At 49.1% G+C, this 21,918-nt stretch overlaps 2 protein-coding genes across 5 annotated transcripts; both read left to right on the top strand.

Moving 5' to 3' along the window:
• The first annotated feature begins 863 nt into the window (after nt 1–863).
• LOC143151005 (uncharacterized) lies at nt 864–12,030 on the top strand. Of its 4 annotated transcripts, none has more exons than XM_076319705.1 (3): nt 864–947; nt 10,995–11,175; nt 11,290–12,030. In XM_076319705.1, the coding sequence occupies exons 1-3, from the start codon at nt 928–930 to the stop codon at nt 11,518–11,520; spliced, it is 432 nt and encodes a 143-aa protein (XP_076175820.1). In that variant the 5' UTR covers nt 864–927; the 3' UTR covers nt 11,521–12,030. The 4 variants fall into 4 exon arrangements, with proteins under 4 accessions (XP_076175820.1, XP_076175823.1, XP_076175819.1 ...); XM_076319708.1 differs by lacking the exon at nt 864–947 and adding an exon at nt 5,150–5,320; XM_076319704.1 differs by lacking the exon at nt 864–947 and adding an exon at nt 7,715–8,014.
• A 3,429-nt stretch (nt 12,031–15,459) lies between these two features.
• Dap (cyclin-dependent kinase inhibitor dacapo) lies at nt 15,460–21,480 on the top strand. Its single transcript, XM_076320881.1, has 2 exons — nt 15,460–17,247; nt 21,163–21,480. The coding sequence occupies exons 1-2, from the start codon at nt 16,680–16,682 to the stop codon at nt 21,261–21,263; spliced, it is 669 nt and encodes a 222-aa protein (XP_076176996.1). The 5' UTR covers nt 15,460–16,679; the 3' UTR covers nt 21,264–21,480.
• Nucleotides 21,481–21,918: the final 438 nt, after the last annotated feature.

Raw genomic sequence — 21,918 nt, 5'->3', positions numbered from 1 at the left:
TGCGAATGGCTAGAAAGTGGCGCGCGTGGACGAGCGAGCACTTAAAATTCCGAGTCTACTCACGGGCCCGTTCGGTCGCTCGCATGCTCGCGCGCTCTCCATTATAGCCGCGCGAAAGCGAGCACCCGGCCTTTCGGGGACAGTGTTTCGATCGCTGGTACGAAAGTGCATCCACTCCGGGATAAGTGGCAGCGAGACGATCCGATGACCACCGGAGATCCTCGCCCGTTTTAAATTTATCGCCGCCGGAGAGTCCTTCCGCTAATGCAACTCGCGGTGCTCTTAGCCCGCGGATACCCGTTATGCGCCCGACGCGGTGAAAGAGCCTCCTCTTCGGTGTGTACTTCGAAACGTTCAATTAAAAGATACACGAGAGAGACCGTTCTCTTCGTTATCGGAACGAACGGACTCGAAGAGTACCTCTGCACCACGGTCTCCCCGTGCCCGTGACATTCGCGAGAGGACTAATTTTAGTCGTATTTTCGAGGAGTTTCGGTCTCCCTCTCGTCTCCGTTCGCTCGACGCTTCTTCGAGTTACTCCCTTTTTTTCCGGAAATAGACTTCCTTTCCCGAGCTTAAACGCGCGTACGCGCACACGCACACGCACACGCACACGCGTCCGGGACGCGTGCGAGGGTACAGCGTACGGTCCATAGCTCGCACACGTCCGCGCGTGGAAGTACACTGGCGAGTGTATCGTCGGGGAATAGAGGGCCATACACGCTTCCACTTATAAATAGACCACACGTAGATGGATTAAGCGTACGGAGTGCAGTTCGATGCACGAGAGGCTTTAAAACGTGGAAGCGCTGCCGGCGTTCTGCACCTCGTGACCGGAGCAAAGCTTCAGTTACTGCGGCAAACTTGCGCAGAACGGTCCTCCCGCAAAACTCCGTTTCCTTCGAAGCCTGCGGAACGTACCTCGACATGCTGGCTGCGAGACACAGGTGAGGCGATAACGGTATCGAAACGCTTCGCGCTAACCGATATTCCACTGGAAAGTGAAACGGGACTCGGTCCTCTGCGTATGCCTATCCCCGTTCAGCTTTTCATCGGCCTGCTCCCGTTTCGATCCTCGAACGACCAATCGTGCACGCAACGGGGCTGCGTTGCTCGAAACCCGTACGCCGACGAATCGACTACGCCTCGCGGACTCGCGACCGAACCGACCGAATTTACCAAACACGCGCGCACCCCGTCCACCTCGAAACGCGTAACCCGACCAGCTTCGAAGAACGAACGCGACCTCGAAACAATATTCTTTCCAGTATCGTTCTCCTCGAGGTTACGGATGTTTCTTCGACGTCCGCATCTTCTTCCCTCGCGTATCGCACCGGGACCTCGCAATAATACGATGCATCGCCGCAGAGGAATACCCGACGTGTACGATAACGTTGTTCGTGGCAAAATATCGGCGAGCTTGGAAAGATAATTCACTCCTTGAAAGCATCGAGATTGCGTACGAAACGGAGAAGACGGTCGGGCCAGCTTTTACACGGAACCCTACGAGTGGTTAACCGACCGTTCTTGCCCGGCACACACCGAACACCGTTAGAAAATGCGCATCTTCGAGGCAAGAACCGTCCCTCTACCGTTTCGACGCAAGTACGAAGCGTAAATCGCGAGTTTCGAGGGAGCAATTAATCGGACGCGAGCCGAGAGCCAGGTAGGAACCTCTCGTAGCGGAGTTTCTGTCCTCCGATCGGATCTACGGGCGATACCGCGCCGTCGTATTCCCCTCGCGATAAGACACGCATCCCTCCGAACGGCATAGATCCTGTCGCGTTGCGGTCGACCCTGCATCCGGTAACTCACCAGCGGAGAGAGTGCTGGCCGAGACTAGCGTTACATACGGGACTTAACAGTGTAACGTTACATCGTTGGTTTGGCCTTTCCTGTGCTCCTCAAGTTCACGAGCCGAGTCTTGGATTTCTCCGCGTACGAAACAGGCGGTTATTGTGCGAGGGGTTTTAAATTCCGGGCAGGTTGAATGCACCCACAGCGCACCGGGAGACACCTTTCTCTTTATTCCGCCGATCACCGCGTAAAACAGTATCCAATGGACTTTGTCACTGTCGCCGGAACAACGAGGACTCGACGAACTCCCGTGTCGAATTTCCTAACCGAACGACCAACGAACGACCAACGAACGACGAAGCAACGATGGAAATTTGCTTACGAGTATCGCGGCCGAAGGTCTGGTAGGTCAAGAGACGCTTTTTACGCGACGCTTTCGCTTTCTTCTCGCGTGTCGGACCGTCCGTACGATAATCGCGCTTCTCTCTCGGCTAATTCGTAGTTGCACGCGCCCACCGTCAACGACCGAATTTCAATATTCGCGAGAAACGCGACTCGTCGTACGACCGATCGCGAATTCCGATTACACGAGGATAACGGTCCCTTTGTCGGTTCGACGCGCCGAACGATGAGCTGGCTTTCGTATCGCGGATCGGGTTTTCCACGAGCGTTCGCGTTCGCTCGGCGCGTTTCTATCGATCATCGGGCACCACCGAGACGAATACGGATTCGAAGAAGAAAAGCCGAGGAGGAGAGTCTCCACGTAGTCGTACAGGAACGGTTCGGTTTTTCTACCGCGGGAAACTCGCCGGAGAGTGTCGTTTCGTTGGCCGATACGTGGGCCGAGGAACGACACTGACCTGCCGCAAATGGACGAACGGTGCGCGAACACGAAATAAATACTAGATAGAAATCCGCAGCTGCGTCCGCGACCTACGTGAATCTATTTCCGTAGGATGGAATCGACGGGAAAGCCGATCGGCCGTGGAGATTCGCGACGAGGTGTGGGTGGCTTCAACCTATTTCGAGAGGAGGAACCGTTGTCACGAATTTACGATCAAAACGAAAGCGAGCCTCCTCGCTGCCGACGATACGTACCTATGGAAATCGTGTCACCGTGTCTTTCGCGGAACGATCGACTCGCACGCGCGTGCACGCGCGATACGCGTTACCGCGGTGAATTCCGCGTTAACGAACTCGATAAAGATCATCGGCGCCAACCGCGAGGCGGGCGAATCCTGCTGCGAGGAGAGACTCGGCGGCCACGTGCACCGTCGGTATCCTGTAACGATTTCTCGTTGTTGTTACGAGCGGAATGCGAGCTCCGCTCGGCTAACGAACCCCTCGCGGTTCTTGTTTACGGAACACGAGACTGGATTTTCCCAAGCGTCTTCCACCGGCTACGAAAACTCTTCCGCTAACGAGCAGAAATAATTAACGCCGATTACGAGCGACCGATAATCCCGGTCGGTGCGTTTGCGCGAGTAACGCGTACAACGTGCCAGGGAAACGCGTACGTACTGTTCGTAGCACCGGATCGGTAACGATCGGCTTCGCGCACCTATTTCGGAGCGATTACGTACGAGCTACCGAATCGTTTAGCATAACAGGTGCGAGGAACGCGATCAGCCGTTTCGCACGCCTAAGGCGGGGAACTCGACGCCCGCCGCTCGAATCGAGCTTCAACGATCGCGTACCACGGATTTACACTGATTCGCTTTTTGCCGCGCATTCCACCATTCTTTCTTATACCGTGCGCGACGTCTCCGCCGCCTCTGTTTCTATAAATGTTTCCGTCGGGGGAGCGACGCTACGAGCGCGCGGACGGATCGGCCGCACGTGAGGGGACGACGCCTCTCGCTTTCCTCCTGCGAGTTTTCGAGCCTGGAAACTCGTCGCGCACGTCGGACGAAAACCTCCGACAGGAAACATTCCCGAGGGTGTTTCGAAACCGGGCCCCACCGTAACGATCCGGCCCCGCGTTCGAACAGGGCAGGGCACACGCGCGTCTCGAGAAGGGAGCGTCGTCGAACCGGGCAGCCTCTGTTGCCCCAATGGACGGGGTTCGTCGCATTTATTCCTCCTTTTTATATACAAAAGCGACGGCAAATTAAGGCCGCTTCGAGCCTCCTGGCTATTTACATACATCGAGTCTCGAGTACCGTGCAAACCACGAGGAAACGAACACGCGCGTTTCGAACCGATCCTAACCCTCTCGCGAACCCATATTTTCCAACGCGAACAATCAACGGTAAACCCTTGATCCGGTGACCCTAACACGCTCCGTAATCAACCAACAAACATTTTAAATACCGGTATACTTTCACGCTGCGCGGATCGATCGAACGGAATCGCAGTCGCGACGAGACTCTTGGAGAATCGTAACGTAAATCGTACAATTGTGCGAGAAACGAATATATACCGATAAAGAAAATTAAAGAGGACTGTCGTCGTTTCTCGAAGCAAGTTACGCGCGCATCTTCCTCCCCGATTTCCCGCTAAAACGACAAACGAAAGACACAGCAGAGACACGATGATCGTCGATGGTTACCAAAAGTCTTGAACTTCCGAATCGTGGTTCGATTTTCGTACGTAACGATCGTTCGAAAAATGTTTTCTCGGCGCGGCGGGAGGAAGTCGGTTCCTCGATACGAAAACAAATCGGAGACACGAGCTCCGGTTTCCTTCCTATATTCGGGAACGACTTTCTTTTTAAGCGCTTCCTCGTCCAGCGGAGCACGACCGAGGTGATTCCTTTTCGCGGGAATACATTTCAAGGTCCGTGGATACACGCAGGAAGCGACAGTTGGCGCGAAAGATTTTAGCATACGTCGGGATCCGCGGCGAGCAACACGTGTATATACGCAACGATACCGTGAAGGAGAATGAATGAATATGCATTCCATTCATAGGAAGAGCGCGGAGTTGGTGGTTTGCGGGCATTCGAGAAGGGCACGGTTCGTTGGGAAACTCGATGATCGTCGATCGAGAACGCACCACTCGTACGACCTAACGAGCCGCGGAGATTACGCTCGCGAAATTCGTGGGTCGTCGGCGAGATCGATTTCACGCGTGTTCTCCGACCTACCGGAAATTACCGGTTATCGGCGTTTAATTATTTTTATCGTCCGACTGAATGCTCGCCGCGAACGATTTAAAACAAATTTACCGTGCTCGTTCGATTATCGATAAGCGAGCCGAAGTCGGGCGATTTTCGTCGCGATGTTTGATCAAGTGACTTCAAGGATGAAAAACATTTGCACCGGTTAAATCGTGCGACGCGAACGCGTCTCGGTATGGAATACACGTCAGCTCGCGCGGCGACCAACGTAGTTGTTTGTTATCGTCCGGTTGTTGCGAACGTGGACAATATTTGCTCGGAGATCGAGCAGAGTCCGTATCCGATATCGAATAAGTGTTTTCAACGAATTGCCGATATGCCGCGATACGAAGCGAACGGCCCAAGGAAAACTATGCAATTTTCACGACGGCGATAACGAACCGAGCGAAGGACGCGTTCAAGGTAGGAACGGTTGTTGGATATCGGTCAGGTGTGTCTAGCTTTCACGGTGTCGCTTTACGAAATCGAGTGTCGAAACTGCGAACAAGTACGGGAAGCTTCTCGTTTCGAATCGCGTACAACGACCGCCCGTCGAAAAGAAATCGTTTACGTCCGAAAATTTCGCTCGTCCGTTCGGAATTAATTTCGAACGAGAGTTTTCGAGAGGCTCGCCGAAAAATAAATATCGATCCGAGTTTACTGTTGTCTCTGTTTTTGGTTGGTAACGGTTCGGTTCTCTAGCGTTAATATTGATCAGGCACGCTCGTCTAGTCGACACGTTCATGCTGGTCACACGCGCTAAACGTTCGAGCACATCGTCGAGCGTTGCGAACTTCAACCTGGATCCTTTCCAATGGTCAAGTTCCTCTACCGAGTGATCGAGTATTTCTTTACTCGACCTCGCTACGACGTACACTTACAAATCGTCCAGTTAATCGAGTGATCGCGCAAACGAGAAAACGATCAGAAACGACGAAAATCTGTACACGCGGAGAGAACGAAATTGCCAACCCGTGAAGATTCGAACTCGTGTTCTCGAGGTGGGGTTCAAAACACGAAAACTTTGCAACTTTTGTATCACTTATATCGGGTTATCGGTCATTTCGTTTCGTTTTTCTTTTTGGTGAAAATGAAACACGATTTTTTAGAGCGTGTAAACATTTTATTAAATTGTACATTCTCCATTTTGGAAAACGAAATCACTTTCCGAACGACCCAATATTTGCTAACCGTGTACAAAATTTGAACCGAATTGGTGACCCACATTGCGCAAAGACACCTAGTAAGTTAAGAGGCCGCCAGTTCCGTTCGTCGAATAACTCGAGCGGAATAAATACTGGATAGCGACACGCTCGAGTCCTTGCCGTTCGCAGACTAAACGCGGTTGATGAATCTCGGAACCGAAACGTCGCGCCTCGACCGTAAGAAACGTAGAAATTTCGGAAGTACGGAGAAACCTGTGCCGTATTTGGTAATTTTTCTCCGAAGGAGACGTTCTTTCGCTCTCCCGGTTCAGAGCGCGCTGTACCTTTAATTCGATCAATGTAGCCGGTATTCCCGAGATTTTCTATTCCCCTTGGATACGAAGATCATTAGCGGGCGATGTGACCGTTTGGAGCAGAAACGTGGGGAAATCCCCGCACGGAGATTGGCCGGAGCAAGGGCTTAGCCCGTTCGGTCGTCCGTCAGTTTGCGGGGACTCGACGACTTACGATCCGTGGAGAGTAGTTTCCATCCGGGCTGCGCGAGTCCCCAGTGACGTAAACGGAAAGGTAAACGAAGTAGGCTCGGTGCTTAACGCGTTAAAAGCGTTCCGCGACGGCTGAAGCCTTTCAAAGTATCGCTGGCTCGGCGACGATCGACAGCTGCGTGGGTTGCTAGGGAAAGAATGACTGCACGAGGCGCGAGAATGATTTACGCGAGCCGGCGAAAGAAAGGAAGAAAGAAAGAAAGAAACTAAAATATGCGCAATTTGGTCGGTGCAATTTTCTCGGAAGTTACGATGCGTAACACCGCCACGGAACAGTACGAAACGCCGGTTGCTACGAAGCCGTTAAGGAGGTCGAACGATCGAAGGAAGCGTAAGGTGAAGGAAAACAAGAGAGAACCACAGACCCGAGAAGCTGCTATCTAGCTGCGAGGAGGTTACTCCCAGCTGCCGCTTTTTTTACAGCCTTCGAAGAATTCTCCGGAGAATACGTGTATCTCTCTATATGTGAGAATTTCCTACCGTTCTACTTCCCGCCATTCTACCGGCTACACTCTCACGGAAACGTTTCAATTTTTCTCCCTGGCAACGACCAAGAACAAGAACAAGGAGAAGAAGAGAAGGAAGAAGAAACTATCTTCTCGACTATCTTTCCTCGGATACGACAGCTCGGCTTTCGACTCGATTCGATCTTATTCCAGCCGGCAAATATCGATCGATCGTCTTCCAACGATCGGTTTATCGCTCGACAACGACGATACGATACATCCGCGGACGACACCGATACGATATTACGGATCGAACGATCGATCCTTCGGGGAAGAACTTACGTCGAAAGATCCTCACCCTCGTTCTTGGACTTGGACGGTTCCACGAATCTAGATACGTATTATTGGAATCTAGATACCTACCGTTCAAGCGCGATCGGTTCGTCGTGGTCGTCGTGACCGTTTCACCGACATCGCGAAGGCACAATGACATTTCACGCTGTACCTACTTCGCCTCTTCCTCGAACGGGATCGAGTCGCGGAAGAGGAACGGAATTTTCCGCGGAAGGACGTCTTCGCCGTAAACGGACAATCGTTTTACATTCTGGAACGAACCACGACACCGTGAATCTCTCGGTTAATGAGTATTTGCGCATGCGTCTATTACACTGTCACTCGTGACTAATAGTCTGCGAAAGAGAATCTAGGCTATCCCGTTGCACCTGGGATGCATGTAACTATTCTGACTTTCAGTCAGTCGCACTTCAAGCCTTGCACCGGCTGCAGCCTCGAGTCCACCGTCTCTGGATTCGAATCGCATTCGTTCGTTTCTGCCTTCACCTTGGAATTTCCGAGTGAACGATTTTCGGTATCAGTGTCGCAAGTCGAATTTGGATCGGTGAATACAACCTAGGATTAGATTATGCTCGAGAATCGAGCCGTCCGGGATCAAAACTCGAGGTTAGTTTACACGTTGTTCGAGAATCGTGCTGTTTGTTGATTCCGTTTAAAATTCGATTCCACGACCGAAACGCACGTGCTGCAAAGTTAACCAGGATCGGTGCATACCAAATGTACCATTTTCGATCGAGCTTCGAACGCTGCCTCGAACGTTCGTATATTCGATCGAGATGGAAAATTCATCGTAATTCTCTTCCGCGAAAGCTGTGCAAGCTGTGCCAAACGAAAAGCGTTACGAGCAGTTTTCTCGGAATCTTTCAGCGCGCAACAAATTTCATCGAGGCTAACGTTTCTAGAATTGGAAAGTAGTGTATCGATTTTATATCATTGAGACAACTCTGGTCGAACCGACCAACATTTACTCGAACCGTTATTTCTTTTTATCTCTCGTAGGAACAGAGTTACGGTGAAAAATTGATCTCGATGCACAAACAGTAGGTATTCTTCTTCTCGAATCTTCGTTAAAAGTAAGATCTTTCGAGTTGAGAAATAATTATCGTAATCGGAGTCAACGTTCGTCTCGGGTTCCGAAGATCTTGATTCGACCTTTTCAAAAAAATTGACAACGTTCTCGTGCCCTTTTTTCCTCGAATCTCGTCCCAAAGGTAACAATGACCGTCGTGTATCCAATGTTGCACAACCAGCGGCCCCGGTACCCACGCTCGACTATTGCGTTTATTCCAGTTCCTTCGTTCGTAGCTTATGGTAGGCCCGGAGTCGATGGTGGGGACGTTACTTTGGCTACTGCGGCCAAACCGATTTACACGGCTCTGTTCCATATAGTTGTGTAAATAAAATTTCGTCTCGAGAATCCTAACGTCCAAGCAATTTCCCAATGCTTCGTTTTTCTCTTTATCGCGCGCTCTAAATCGAGTCGAATTCTTATTCGCCTCTTACCATCTACTCGTAATTGTTTTTCAGTTATTCGACACTTCGTACGGATCGATTTAACGAAATACATACGTGGAAGAGGTAACGATCCCTCGCAGTGGAACGGCCGCGATCGAACGATCCCGGTGCAATGACACAGAAATAGAGTCGCACGTTGGTGCACATCGAAAGTATCGAATATCGATATCCGTGCGAATGCGCAATGACACAGCATCTCGGGCAATGTGCGCGCGCACGAAAATACCCCCTCGTACGAGTCCACACCCCCGACGAAAACGATGGGATTATCGATCGCGTTGCTATTCGAGCCGAGAACTTTTCGCCAGCTGACGGTAAACCATAGGGACGCATTTTCAGCGAAGGAAATCACCGGCGTTTCTTTCCTTAGCGAAACGCGATCAAAGTGAACCGCGATACACGGTGCTTACGCGTTTACGTGCCTGTGATCGGTAACGAAACAAAGTCACGATTAATTTCCAGTCGGTTGGGAAAATAAAAGTTACAACGAAGATGTGAGTGCTCTAATTAACGCCGGAGACTTTCGAACACTGTGCGTGGATTTGTAGTTTAATTGGCCACGAAGCTTTCGTACGAATGTAACTACTGGACCAAGAAGAGGGCGTGCACGTTTTACGTGGAAACGTGCGATACCTGTTCGCGATACGTATCGAGAAGTGGGTACGTAATAAAAATTATTCCGATTTCGTTAGGTATTGCCCGAGCAGCAGCTCGGAAAGACGATGACAAGATATCGCAAAGTGTGCGACCATAAACGGCGGATGTGAAGCTCGGGCAGGTGCACGCTCCTCTGCACGGATTCTTTGTTTCGCGCAAGGTGCCTCGATCTTGAACACCCGTTGATTCTGCACCCCGACGAAATTACGCCCGGCCTAGATTTATTCGCGTTTAAAATATCGCATTATCGGGAACAGTTTCGAAAACGCGCGCTTACAACACCCCGAACGAACGATACATTTCGAAGACGGTCACCGTTACTTTCACGTTTAACGAATAATCGAATCGCGTTCGAATTTAATTCGATGCAATTGCAGCGATCAATTCGATACGATTCTCGAGCTCACGAGGTTCGCCCTTCGTTCGCGTTTCGTTCGGATCCTCGATTTTTGGATTCATCCGGATGGCTGAAACGCGCGTAACGCGAATCCCCGGCTGCTTGTCTAGCATCGTGATTACTTCGCGGCAGTTGAGTTTATTATTTTATAGAAGCGAAAGTTTCGATGCAAACCAGTTTCCGATCGAGCAAAGAGGCACAGTGGCTGCGCAACCTAGAGCCGTTTGCCTTTTGCACGGTGAAAATACAGAGGAATCGTCTCGGTGGCGAAAGACGATCGGGATTTTACGAGCGGCTCGATAAAATGGAGTTCACGGTCGTCACCGGAGTTAACTTTTCTCTGTAATATGAAAACGAGCGGGTCGTAAACGATCGTTTCGCGATTTCGCCACGATCCCAAAGTCAAAGGGAACCACGGACCGTTTCAGCCGACGAAAAACGAACGATTTACGCGCAAGATCTCGCCTACGCATATGTAGAATAATAACTATTATCCAGCATACGGTCGTACGTTCATGCAGGAAGTGAAATGCATTCCGATACATCCGTTGAACGGCACATTGGCCGACAGTACTACGGGTTTCTCTTCTGTGTTCTCTCTTTCTCTTTTGCCAATACACGTGCGCATAGACTCGCGCGCTCTCCGATGCGGCGAGTCACTCGATGCATATCGTACTGTTTACAAACCACAACGAACTACTATGTATGTTAAATCGCGCGTGGCGCGGCAGTAATTAAACTTGCATTACACCGTGTATTTGAAATTCTTTCGTCCGACTGTACGCGGCACGATCGGTATCATCTCTTCACCCGCGTTGTACAATTTTTGCATTGTTGTTTATGAATTATCACGGGTCAAAAGCGACAAAACCTATCTATTTTTAAGCGTGATAATTCGGCGATAGTGTTATCTAACGTTGAAAATTGCACGATTCGGTCGATCGAGGTGTGTCGCGAACGTCTTTGGACTGTGGAAAGAGTAATATACCTGTCCTAAATTTACTTCGGGTCTCTTAGGGCCCGGCTTACGATGCAGTATCCGAACGTCGATACGCAAGAGGGAAGAAGACGGAGCGTACGACGGAGACTTTTTCAGGACGAGGAGCCCGATAACGAACCCGAATCGGAACGACGTTCCGGCGTCGAGGACAATCTCGCCAATTGCTTTTTGGAGGAGGCGCGCAAGAATCGGGAGAACGTGAGTAACCAAAAGAAAACGTATATTACCTCGACCGAAAAAGCAAACGGTTACTTTCGATCCCGAGTTCGATATCTCCCCGTTATCGACCTTTTATGTTTTGTTTGGACGTAGGCTAAACAGAGATGGAATTTCGATTTCGAGAAGGAAGAACCGTTACCTGGCCGTTACGAGTGGGTGAAGCTCGATCGAGACGGAAACGAAATTCGTAATCGAGCACTGGAGTCGAGCAATCGGTTGGAAAATTTGCAAACTGTGCGGAACGAGAACGAGGAACCCGACGCCGTTACGTTTCCGGAAATGCCGGAAGAAAGGGATCACGACAACACGACCGACAGCACATGAGACGAGTTACGCGACAGTTCGTTCATCCTGAGTTTTTTTTATCGAGAGCGAAATCAGTAGTCCAATTCGAACGGAAAATTCGATGGAGCGAAGTAAACCGAGTCGAGGATATTAGGTACTCTAGATAGAAATTGCGTAGTCGTTTATCGAAGAGAACATTGATTTGACGTCTAGTCGGAATGGGCATAGTTGAATGTCCGCGGAGCTAGTAAACCAAAGTAACGCTTTTTATTATTATTATTTTTTTTTTTTAGTAATTTAAACGAAACAATTCGACTTTTCGCGGCGATTTGGAAAATCGAAAGTCGTTCGTCGTGATATTTGTTATTGTACTATTTATACCGATTTTATAGTGCCCGTGTGTAATTATTTAATACGATATTTATTAAAAGAGCGTGCAATACACGTGATCAGCGAACGAATGATATTACGCGATGTGAATAGAATATACGAAATATGACATTGTGCTCTTTATAGATAAACGGAATAATATATTTCTCTACACATTTACGAATCAGTGTCCGATAACGCCTCGAAATACTTTTGCTTTCCCTCCTTTTAATAACGCAAAGCAGCTGTAATATGCGATTGATGCGCTAGGATTGAATGCTTCCGAACATATGGTGCACGAGTTATGCACGACCTAATTTCTAGACACCGGAATGAAATGACACATCTGTTAAATGCATCATCTTACGAGGAAACGCAAACATTTCGCTTCTGCAAAGATGACTCGGTGCGAGTGAACGACAACCATCGTGCAACCATTCGTCGCGTTTACGTTAAAATCGTGTAAAATTACATCGAGACACGGCGATACTTTTTCCGAAAGGAACGGCCAATCCCGAGTATCCACGATTCCACGAGTATCACGATTTCTTCAAATTTAATCGCGAGTTCTTGCGAGAAGGCAGCTCGTGCACCTGGCACCGTTTCTTAAGAATCGTATTTTTTTTATTTTTTTTTGTTCCCGTTGCTCGCGCCATGGAAGCTGGCCACGATGACGGTGGTGTACCCATGGCCAAAAATTGCACTTCCGTTCCGCGTAATTCCCACGGAAGTGGGCACAATCGCGACTACGACAAAAGATGTACGCGTATAACGCGCACCAGCTTCATTGTTCCGGGGAGCCGTTGAACAATACCGGGCAGAAGAATTTCAAAAACACGCGGTGCTAATGAACGTGGTTTATCAAAACAAACGATCCCGATACCGGTCGATTTCAAACATCGATCGATATCGCCGGCATCTTGTATCTATCGAATGAATTTTTTGCAATTTCGCGAGACGTGCAATCTCGTCGGCGTAAACAATAACCGTTTAATATCTATTATCGCATCGTAGCGTCGTTTCATCGTTCTCAACCTCGAGCTCGAGAATCCACCACCTTGAGCTCGATAAAGATGATTTATCGCGGTTACATTTTCATTCTAAAGCAGTGTACACGCGACGAGATAACGCACAAGGACGGCAAACCCGGATTTGATAGCGAAATCCTCCTTCTGGTGGAACAGGTGACTACCACGGTGGTAAACACACGATGCAGATGCAGCCACGCGTCTTCCGGTCGTCTATTCAGGATGTATAAACACGCGTTTCCACGAGAAATAATCTAGGACAGCGCGTCGTCTGGAAGATACAGGCAGTAGACGTTATACGGGGAGGTAGAGGGGGATGCAGAGAGGGAGAGAAGTGGGGATGCGAGCGGTGTTTATTTTCCATCCTTCGTCTACAGCGAAGCATGAGAGAACACCTGTGCAACGAAATACCTTGCTAAACGGGTACCCCACCTAACCGCAGATGAAAGAGAGACGGTAGTCTCAGTGAAACGCAAAAAGGATTGTTTTACGCGACTCATTCGCTCGTTCTCCCCTCATTGAGATGCATCCGGTGCCACCCTCACCACTTCCTGGATGTTGCGTGGGATTTTCATTTCAAACGACACGCTTTACAATCCTCCCATGAGAATTTACTCCTACCGATCATCTTTTTCGTTTCTTTTATTCCCTCCTCTCCGTTTTTGCTTGTCGCCGAAAGCATTGCGACGACAGAGAAAAGAAATATTTTCAAGTGATTCCCGAACGGTACCCGGTCACGAAATTAACGTTCGAATCGTCGATTACCGTGGCAGGACCAATAGTTTTCGTCGCGATCGAATGAAACGTCAAGGTCGCCACGGGAAATATTTTTCACGGGAGTGTCCCGTGAGTGTTGCCCGGTTCGAAAGTTTCAAAGTTTCCCGCGCGCGTACAGTGGCGCCACTCGGTCGGCCATACTTTATGGAACGGATATCCACTAACACTACCGAACGCTACGTGGCAACGCGCGGTGATTGGTTACGAGGATCGTTCGTGCACGGTTCGCTCGACGCGAGTTGCGTCCCACGCGACACAACCATTTCTCCGTTGCCTTCTGCAGAAGATACAAACGATTCAGGCCACGAGAACAGCAACGAGGTAAATTGACAATTATCAATGAAAAGTGTCGATTCGCCTCGTTGATCTCGCGTCTTTCCTAACAGCGACGCAACAAACATCTGCTGCTCAACAATCACCGTTCAGATACAAATGAAAATTTACGAGCGGACGTCTATTAATTTTTTGCATTTGCATAACAATCTTTGATAAAAATTCGTAACTATTTACGCGCAGACATTAGCCGAGGCACGTACTCGTACCGAACCAACGAATACATTTTAATTCGTATCTGTGTCGTAACAGATTACTACGCAAAAAATTCCATCGAATAAACAACGATATTTACCGGAGGTAGAACAAACAAACAAATTCGAAACTCTGTAAATTTCAAGTGCGTTATCCTCAAATTTTTCAAAACCGACACGCGAAAATGGAAATTGAAAAAAAAAACGAACACGATTCGAGTCTGTACGGTAAAGTGTGCGATTATTAGATCGATATAAACGTAGGCGGTAGTCAATGTACATTGTGTATGTAGATTACAAACATCTGTAGACGCAGATAAAATCGATTCGTTTATTCGTTTATAGTTTACCTCAACGAGGGTGCAAATTTTAGATAAGATCTTTCGAACGTTTCGTTCAAGTATGGTGTACTAGTTCTCGCTATGGTGTTTAAACTACGGGAGCTTCTATCGGTTAAAATGAAATGTCCATGATAATCTGAACAGTATGCAAATACATTCACTGTGCGTAACGTATTGCCATACAAACATGGAAATCCGCCGAATAAACGTACGTACGAGTGTCCGTGATAAGATTACAGCCGTTGTTTTGAAAGGTGGACTTGTTTATTTTTTGTCCCTTTGTCAATACACGGTATACTTTGCTTTCTTTGTCGGTCAACTTGTTCCTAGGATTACGAGTACCCAGCACACGTGGACTAGAAACTTTCACTGCGCAAAATGTACCCATTTCTCGAATTCTACCGAGTCCAGAATCTTTTTCCCAATTGTTAAATTTTCGCTCATCGCACCATACTTGAGGAAAGTTTTATTTATTTCTTACGAATCGAGAATACGATCGCGGTTTGAGCATAATTGTGCATATCGCGCGAAAAGGTAGCGGTCGAATGCAACAATCATGGCCTATCGGTTCGTCAGGCTTTCGAACAGAGTATCCTCGAGGTAGAAAAATAAAGTTGGAGGGTATTTACCATAGAGCTTGGCATACTGGGACACGTCCTATGGCTACGATCAGCATTCTGCTCGTTTATGTTGCCGTGGAGAAGGGGCCAATAACTGTACAACCTTCTCGTGCGTATTTTCAAAGGCTAGAAACGCTGCGCTCAGGTTGAAGGGACTATATTCTGCGAATGGCGGTTATTTCGTTTCTTCCCTGCAGCGGAAGAGGGAAAAGGGGTGACACCGAACGAGACCGAAGATGGCCGAGAGCGACCGACGAGTTTAGAGGCTTGGTCGCTTGCAACGAGAGGCGCATGCTTCAGTCGCTAGAGAGCGCTTTACACGTGTTGGACGTGTCTTCGCGCAACTCCGTGAGTTGCAGAGCACGCACGCACATCGGCAGGCGTCAACATAACTGCGCAATCGTATACGACCTTCCGCCGAACTTGGAACCACGCGCGTGTCTTGACAGTCGTGTGTTTGGCGGGAAGCGCGGTACCGGTCTCCTTTGGATTTTACGTAGCATCGAAGTCGATTTGGTGATTTCCCACCGTGCCAGCGGACAGCATATTGGTGCTTTCGGGCCGTGTGCAATAACGTTTTCCACAAAATTTTCTTGTGTTGGATAAAGGACAGAGAGTGATATCTTTGCTGTGCGTTATCTCGCGTGGATGTGATAACTACGAAATCGGAACACCGAAGTACGCAACGAATTTGAAATTCGAACAACTTGGTCGTAATCTTCGCGGGAATACGTCGAAACACGCTCGCAGTCTCTTTGGGAGGCTCACGCGCAAGTGCGTGCAACGTTGCCGGTTCGTTGTTCCCGCGGGCTATAGCGATGAATTTATGAGCAGAGGAATGGGAAAGACCGAAATCCAACTCCATCGCTGATTCCTGGATACCGTTTCGATCGATCCGACCATTGGATCGCGTATCGCGCTCTCAGAAAATATGAGATAGTCGTGTTGCTGTTTTGATATCTTGCTTCTCGCTCCCTCGCGGTACGCAATAGTGTGTTTACCGTGTTGCCAAATTTTCGTGTGCTCGTGCACGTTTCGTCGGTCAGTGATACACTCCCGTCGCGAATATTATTCATCGATTCGCGGATGTGTGTCACCGAAAATCATCTTCGCGGATTGTTTCGTGCGTTCACGAGCGAGTCAACGATCAGCGTAGTCCCGAGGCGACGCTGAGCACGGCCATTATTCGAAATTCGGTGGGTCGCGCCACGACAACGTTGCCACGTCTTCGCGAGCCGCGAGTATTTCAACGTTCCGTGGACGATTCCTGGAAGAATTATCTTCGTAAATGGGACGTGTGTGAACGCATAGAAATCGATGCGAAAACGAACAATTATCGACTCAGTGCTGTGCGAGTGTTGAAGTTCACCGAAAGTGGTGCGGGCCAAGTGCCAGATCACGTTCCAAAAACCCAGAGACAGAGAGGAGTCGCTACCGCGAGAAGAGGAACAGAGGCTGTTTCTTGAAAACATAGTTGGATATTGGTAACTGCGAGAGGGGAACGGCGACGTTGCCGGCGCGAAAGACTGACGAAATATGAGCGCACGAGTGTTGAATCCGGCGATGATGACGGAAATGAGTAGGAATTTGGGTGGAGGACGAACGGTGCCTAGCAGAGCAGCCCTTGCCCGTGTTCGAAGGGATTTGTTCGGACCTGTCGATCACGCCGCGGCTCGCGCATTGGCGGAGCGCGAGCTTCGCGCTCAGTCCATACTCGACGCTGAAAGATGGGGATTTGACTTTCACTTGGAGATACCGAGGGCGAATTCGAGGTACGAGTGGGAACTCGTTACACCGCAGGACGTGGTCCCCGAGCCCTATGCCCTACGCGGTATGCCCTACTTAAGGAAACACGCGCCTAGCACGCCTCGAAAGGCACGGGAGTCTTCGCCCACCACGAGATTCCTCCGTAAAGAGTCTCCGACGACTCCTATCCTCCAGAAATCGGAAAGGACGCCGCCTCAAGAACCAAGAGTACCGCACATCGGCGAGGTCACCATGAACGAAATTTTCGACTTCGAGTCGGACAAGAAAATGTACATCGTCGAACCCACTACCCCCGTTTTAACAACCTCTACGACGAGGAAACAGTCCTCTATAACCGGTAAGCGATAACACGTTTTTTTTTTCTACCTCGTAGTTGTCATTGTACGCTGGAAGTGGCCTAGTCGCGCAAACACGTGCGCTTTTTTCTCGATGCGGGTAAAAGGTGTGTCGGTCGCTGTACGAGGTTGGGCGTTTTCAACTCGATAAGACTTAATTATTTATAAATGCGAGTCAACCTTGCCGCGCGCTGCATAAAAGTCTTTACGTTCTTTCGTAGCAGGGACTCCCAACCTTTATCCCAAATTGGATTTAATTCTACGTCGATCCCCAAACGACACCTAGTAATTTATCGTTCGAGTCCGCGAGGGTACTAATTACCAAATTGGGAACCTCTGTTTCACAGCGAACGATTAATACCGATGCACAGCTTCGCGCGGGTAATTCAAAAGTAAAACAAACGACGCGCACAAAGTACAAATAAAATCGCATCTTTCGTTCGTTTCTTTTTTCAAAGCTGCATCCTCTGTCGCGTATTCAACGAGATGCGGAGATACACTTACGAAAGGAATAATTGCGAACGAGCGAGTTAGAAAAACTACGTCGCAACAAAAAATACTTGGTCCTCTTCTTCGCTTTGCGTTTGCCGCTGTTTAAGATAACGAGTCTTTTTCGCGCATTTTGCACGTTCAAGTTCCTCCGCCGATACTCGATACTCGAAAAAAATAGAAGAGACGATGCGTTGCAAGATTGTCGCAATATTTGTTTTCAAAGTTTTTCGTCGTATATTTTTCGCATTCTGTTAAACGTACGTCGTTCCTTTTCTTTTTCCCTTTCTACCGCATACTGATCACCGGTACGCTGCAAGAAGTTACATAATTCGTCGCCGAACACGAGATTTCCTGAATTATTCCGTTTGATTAACGCGCATTATCGGAGTTAATTGACTGGCATTATTTATACGGGAAGCGTGTATAGCCTAGGTCAATCTAATTCGCCGACCGGCAGCCAAGGTTGTCGCAATTTACATAATTACGTAAGCACCTGATAAAAAGAACGAATTGCACCCGCGCGGCACACCGTGCATACATATTTCGCGCATTAAGCAATAACCGTTGAAAATTACGACGAAAGGTTGCGCGTTGCATCGATGAATCGATCGGGCGATTCGCGGGCGAAAACTCGTCGAACAATGAAAGCATTTCGACGACGGGGAATTAGATAAAACTAACGTACAGTCATAGTTGAGCGATAAGATTCAAAATAATGTCCGGCAAATATATTTTTGGCATGGATAAGCATCGTTCGATAATTGTACGCGTGCGAGCGTAAACAAGGATGACATAACGATAAATATTACGGTATAATACGCGTATCGATGATCCGCGCACACCCGGTGCTAGCGAATCTCGATGAGAACGGAGGAAAGTTACCGACACCCGGTATATCGACCGCTTCCTTTGAGACGTGTTCTTCTCACGTGAGGCCTTCCGTATTGTATCTGTACCTTCTTGCACACGGCCATCTTGTTCAGATGGTACCTCACGGTCTAGTTCCCCTTTTTTTCGCCTATTTATTATTCGGGCGTGCACACCACCCACGCGACGCCACTATTTCTGGACGTGACTCGTCATGTGTCCCGCACGCCGTGCATCTACACGCGTGTAAACACATTTTGCGTCGCAGTAGCACGCGACGACGCTCTTTTGTTTATACGTCACGGTGTATCCACAACGACGGAGTCGCTCGTTCGATTAAACTGCCGAAAAAAACCACCGTGTGCTCGGTGTACGCGAAACCAGCGTTCCCCGCCACGGCCAAGTTTATTTAACGCGTTGCACGCTGACGTTTAAAGTCAACGCGGGCTCGGACGTGTTGACCTATTTTTGTTTTTTTCCCAACGAAGAAACAACGCAAGGGTATCTTGGCGCGAAAGCTTTCGAAACGTTCCTCGAAAACGTATATTTATTTCTCGTCCGGAGACCTCGGTCGCTGTCGCTTCGCGTTCAATTCGCAACGATGGAACGGTAGACAAAATATTTCTCGTTTCGTTATCTTCTCGCGCCCATTCATTCCCAAGAAAAATACCGATCGTTAATTGCACGAACGAGCCGCGGGGTGGCCTCGGTGTCGAAGTAATTCCTGCAAAGCCTAGAGCGAAGTCTCCGACCCGAGACGTGCTCAAACATTGGCTTAATTGCGCGAGATTACGCGTAATTGGTCTTACCTTTGATGTTTATTCTACGGCTCGGCTTTCAGTGGTCGCGTGCGACGCGCGACGGTAACCGTTATTATTTAACGATAATATCGTGACGATACGCACGCTGTTCGATTAACCGGATCGATACACCGCACGACGCGTTTCGATTTGCCGATAGGGTCCATTCTGACGAGCACACCACCTCCCTCGCCCCCCACTTTTCGAATATACGGGACAACGAACACGAGATCGTAACGTACCGTCGTGTCGTGTCGCGTCGCGTCGTATCGCTCCGCGTCGTTCGTTCTGGCCGTAAGCCCAATAGGGGCGCCGACTGATTTTCCTAACGTACGTTATTAATGAGCCACGCGGTCAGCTGTGCAGTCCATATGGGGTTGCCGCACCCCTGTGCACCCCCGTGCACCCCCGTCCTCTTTCCCTTCCGCGTACCCCCGTCGGTCATCAGCTTTTGTTCACGCGTGCGACCTTCGTGCGAGCTTGCCGGCCCGGCCCGGCCCGGCCCTCCTGCGCGCTGCGGTACGGTTGTATCAGCTGTGCTCGCAATCGTGCATCCCTGAAAAACCAGGGTGGATGGCCCATGCGGCGCGCGCGGGGGGTGCGATTGCTATTTAAAATCGTGATTGCTCGGCCTAACCCGCATACGCGCACGATTCGGGTATTTAAATCGCACGCCTGGATTCTTTCCTCTTTCGCGAGCCGACCCGCAACTATTTAACGCGACGTAAAATGAGGAAATCGATCGTGACGCGGTCCGTACGCGCTTCGGTTTCTTTCGTAGACGGTTCGCTTACAAAATTGCTGCCAACGATTCGATTCATTTTTCCACCAAAGACCGCGTACTTTGGGACACGCTGTAAAAAGAAATCGCTATCCTTCGCCGCGAGAAACGAGATTACGGTCCGGGAATTATTTTCACAAGCCATTTAATTTTCGTTGCAGTTATTAATTTTTACATGTACGATTAACGCGAACGCGAGGCGATTAGGCGAGAAGGGGTCACGACCATTGACACAGCTGTCCTTCGAGATCTCCATAATTTCTGTCGCGTGGCGTTGCAATGGTGGCTAGAGGAGCTCTCGAGGGGGTTCGGTTTCGGAAAATCGAACAGATGCGCGTCATTTCCCCGTGGAAATTCGCCAAATGTTCGTTCGAGGAGAGGGCAAGGGAGCGATCCGTGTTCCTTCGGTTCGTACGGACGCTGAATGCGGCGCAACGTGACTCATGATCGCGAGTGATCGGTCTGGCGCAGGCTGGGTTTTTCTACCGCGCTTCCTATATCGTGACTCGTTAAAGGTTCGCGAACAATGGCTGCTACCGAGGAGAAACAAAGTTGCACCCGTGCATCTTATTCCGTACTCGTCGCACGATTTCGGCGGTTGCTTTCGGTCTTGGAGCGTTTTAATTCCTAACGAGCTCCGCGGCGATCAACCGGTATCTTATCTGCCGCCGATATATAATTAACAGCCACGGTGAGCCGATATTACATCCGAAAGGTTATCGCGACAGATGCACAAGGTCGAACTTTATGTTGCACGCGATTAAGTAGAACGTTCTTGGAGCGATTTCGTCGCATATTTTTCTTTTTCCCTCTATCGAATTGCCACTCGATCGGCCGTATTTTTTGTTACGTAAGGCCTCCTTCGTACGGTACCAGGCGCGTGGTTGACCTTTTTCGTGCATTCGGCGACTCGTGTTCGCGAATACACGCACGTGTGGTACCTCCGTGTACATGTGTCGATTGTTGTATGCTTTCAGACTTCATGAAGAGTCGTAAACGTAGCCTAAACGGTAGCACGAAGAGCATGATAGAGCCGCCGGAGAAGATCGCCCGCAACGCAGGTCAGATACGCAGCTAAAGAGCCTTCCCAGCTTCCTCCTTCAGCCTCGCTGTCCTTCTTCCATCTCTTCGCGCGAGAGGGACCGGAACTACGAAGCAAGCAAGCATCACTGTCAGGAGGAACGAGAAAGGCAGAAGAAGCAAGCTCTGGCAGAAGGCGCGAGGTCCGTTGGCTGTGCCATTCACGTAGATTTATCCGCCATGAATGTAGACGAAAACAGTGGGGCAGAGAGAGAGAGAGAGAAAAAAAAAACAAAGTAGCGCGGGTTTTCGTTGTGTACACGTGTACATTTTTCGTAGCGACGCTACGAATATTACTAAATAGTAACAACGACGACCTCGTACGAAGAAACGGACGGAAGGAAGAACGATACGCCACTGTTGTTGCTATTTTCTTTTCTCTATTCCCTTTTTTTCCCTTTCTTTCTTTTTTTTTCTCTATTTTTTTTTTTTTTTTTTTTTTTTATAATACATGTACGTGTAATTCATCGTGTCCTTATCTTTTTTGCATTAGAGTAAACACAGAGTAACGATTAGGATATATATATACATATATATATAGACAGAGAGAGTAACATTTTCACGAAATTAATTAATGTAATATATTTGTGCGTTCGATTCTAAAGAATGAAACAAGGGAGGGTTGAATTACGATGACGATGGTGGGGTCGTTG

The sequence above is a fragment of the Ptiloglossa arizonensis genome, chromosome 9, assembly GCF_051014685.1.
Source record: "Ptiloglossa arizonensis isolate GNS036 chromosome 9, iyPtiAriz1_principal, whole genome shotgun sequence".
NCBI classification, from domain to species: Eukaryota; Metazoa; Arthropoda; class Insecta; order Hymenoptera; family Colletidae; genus Ptiloglossa; species Ptiloglossa arizonensis.
This window is presented reverse-complemented; position numbering and strand designations above follow the sequence as displayed.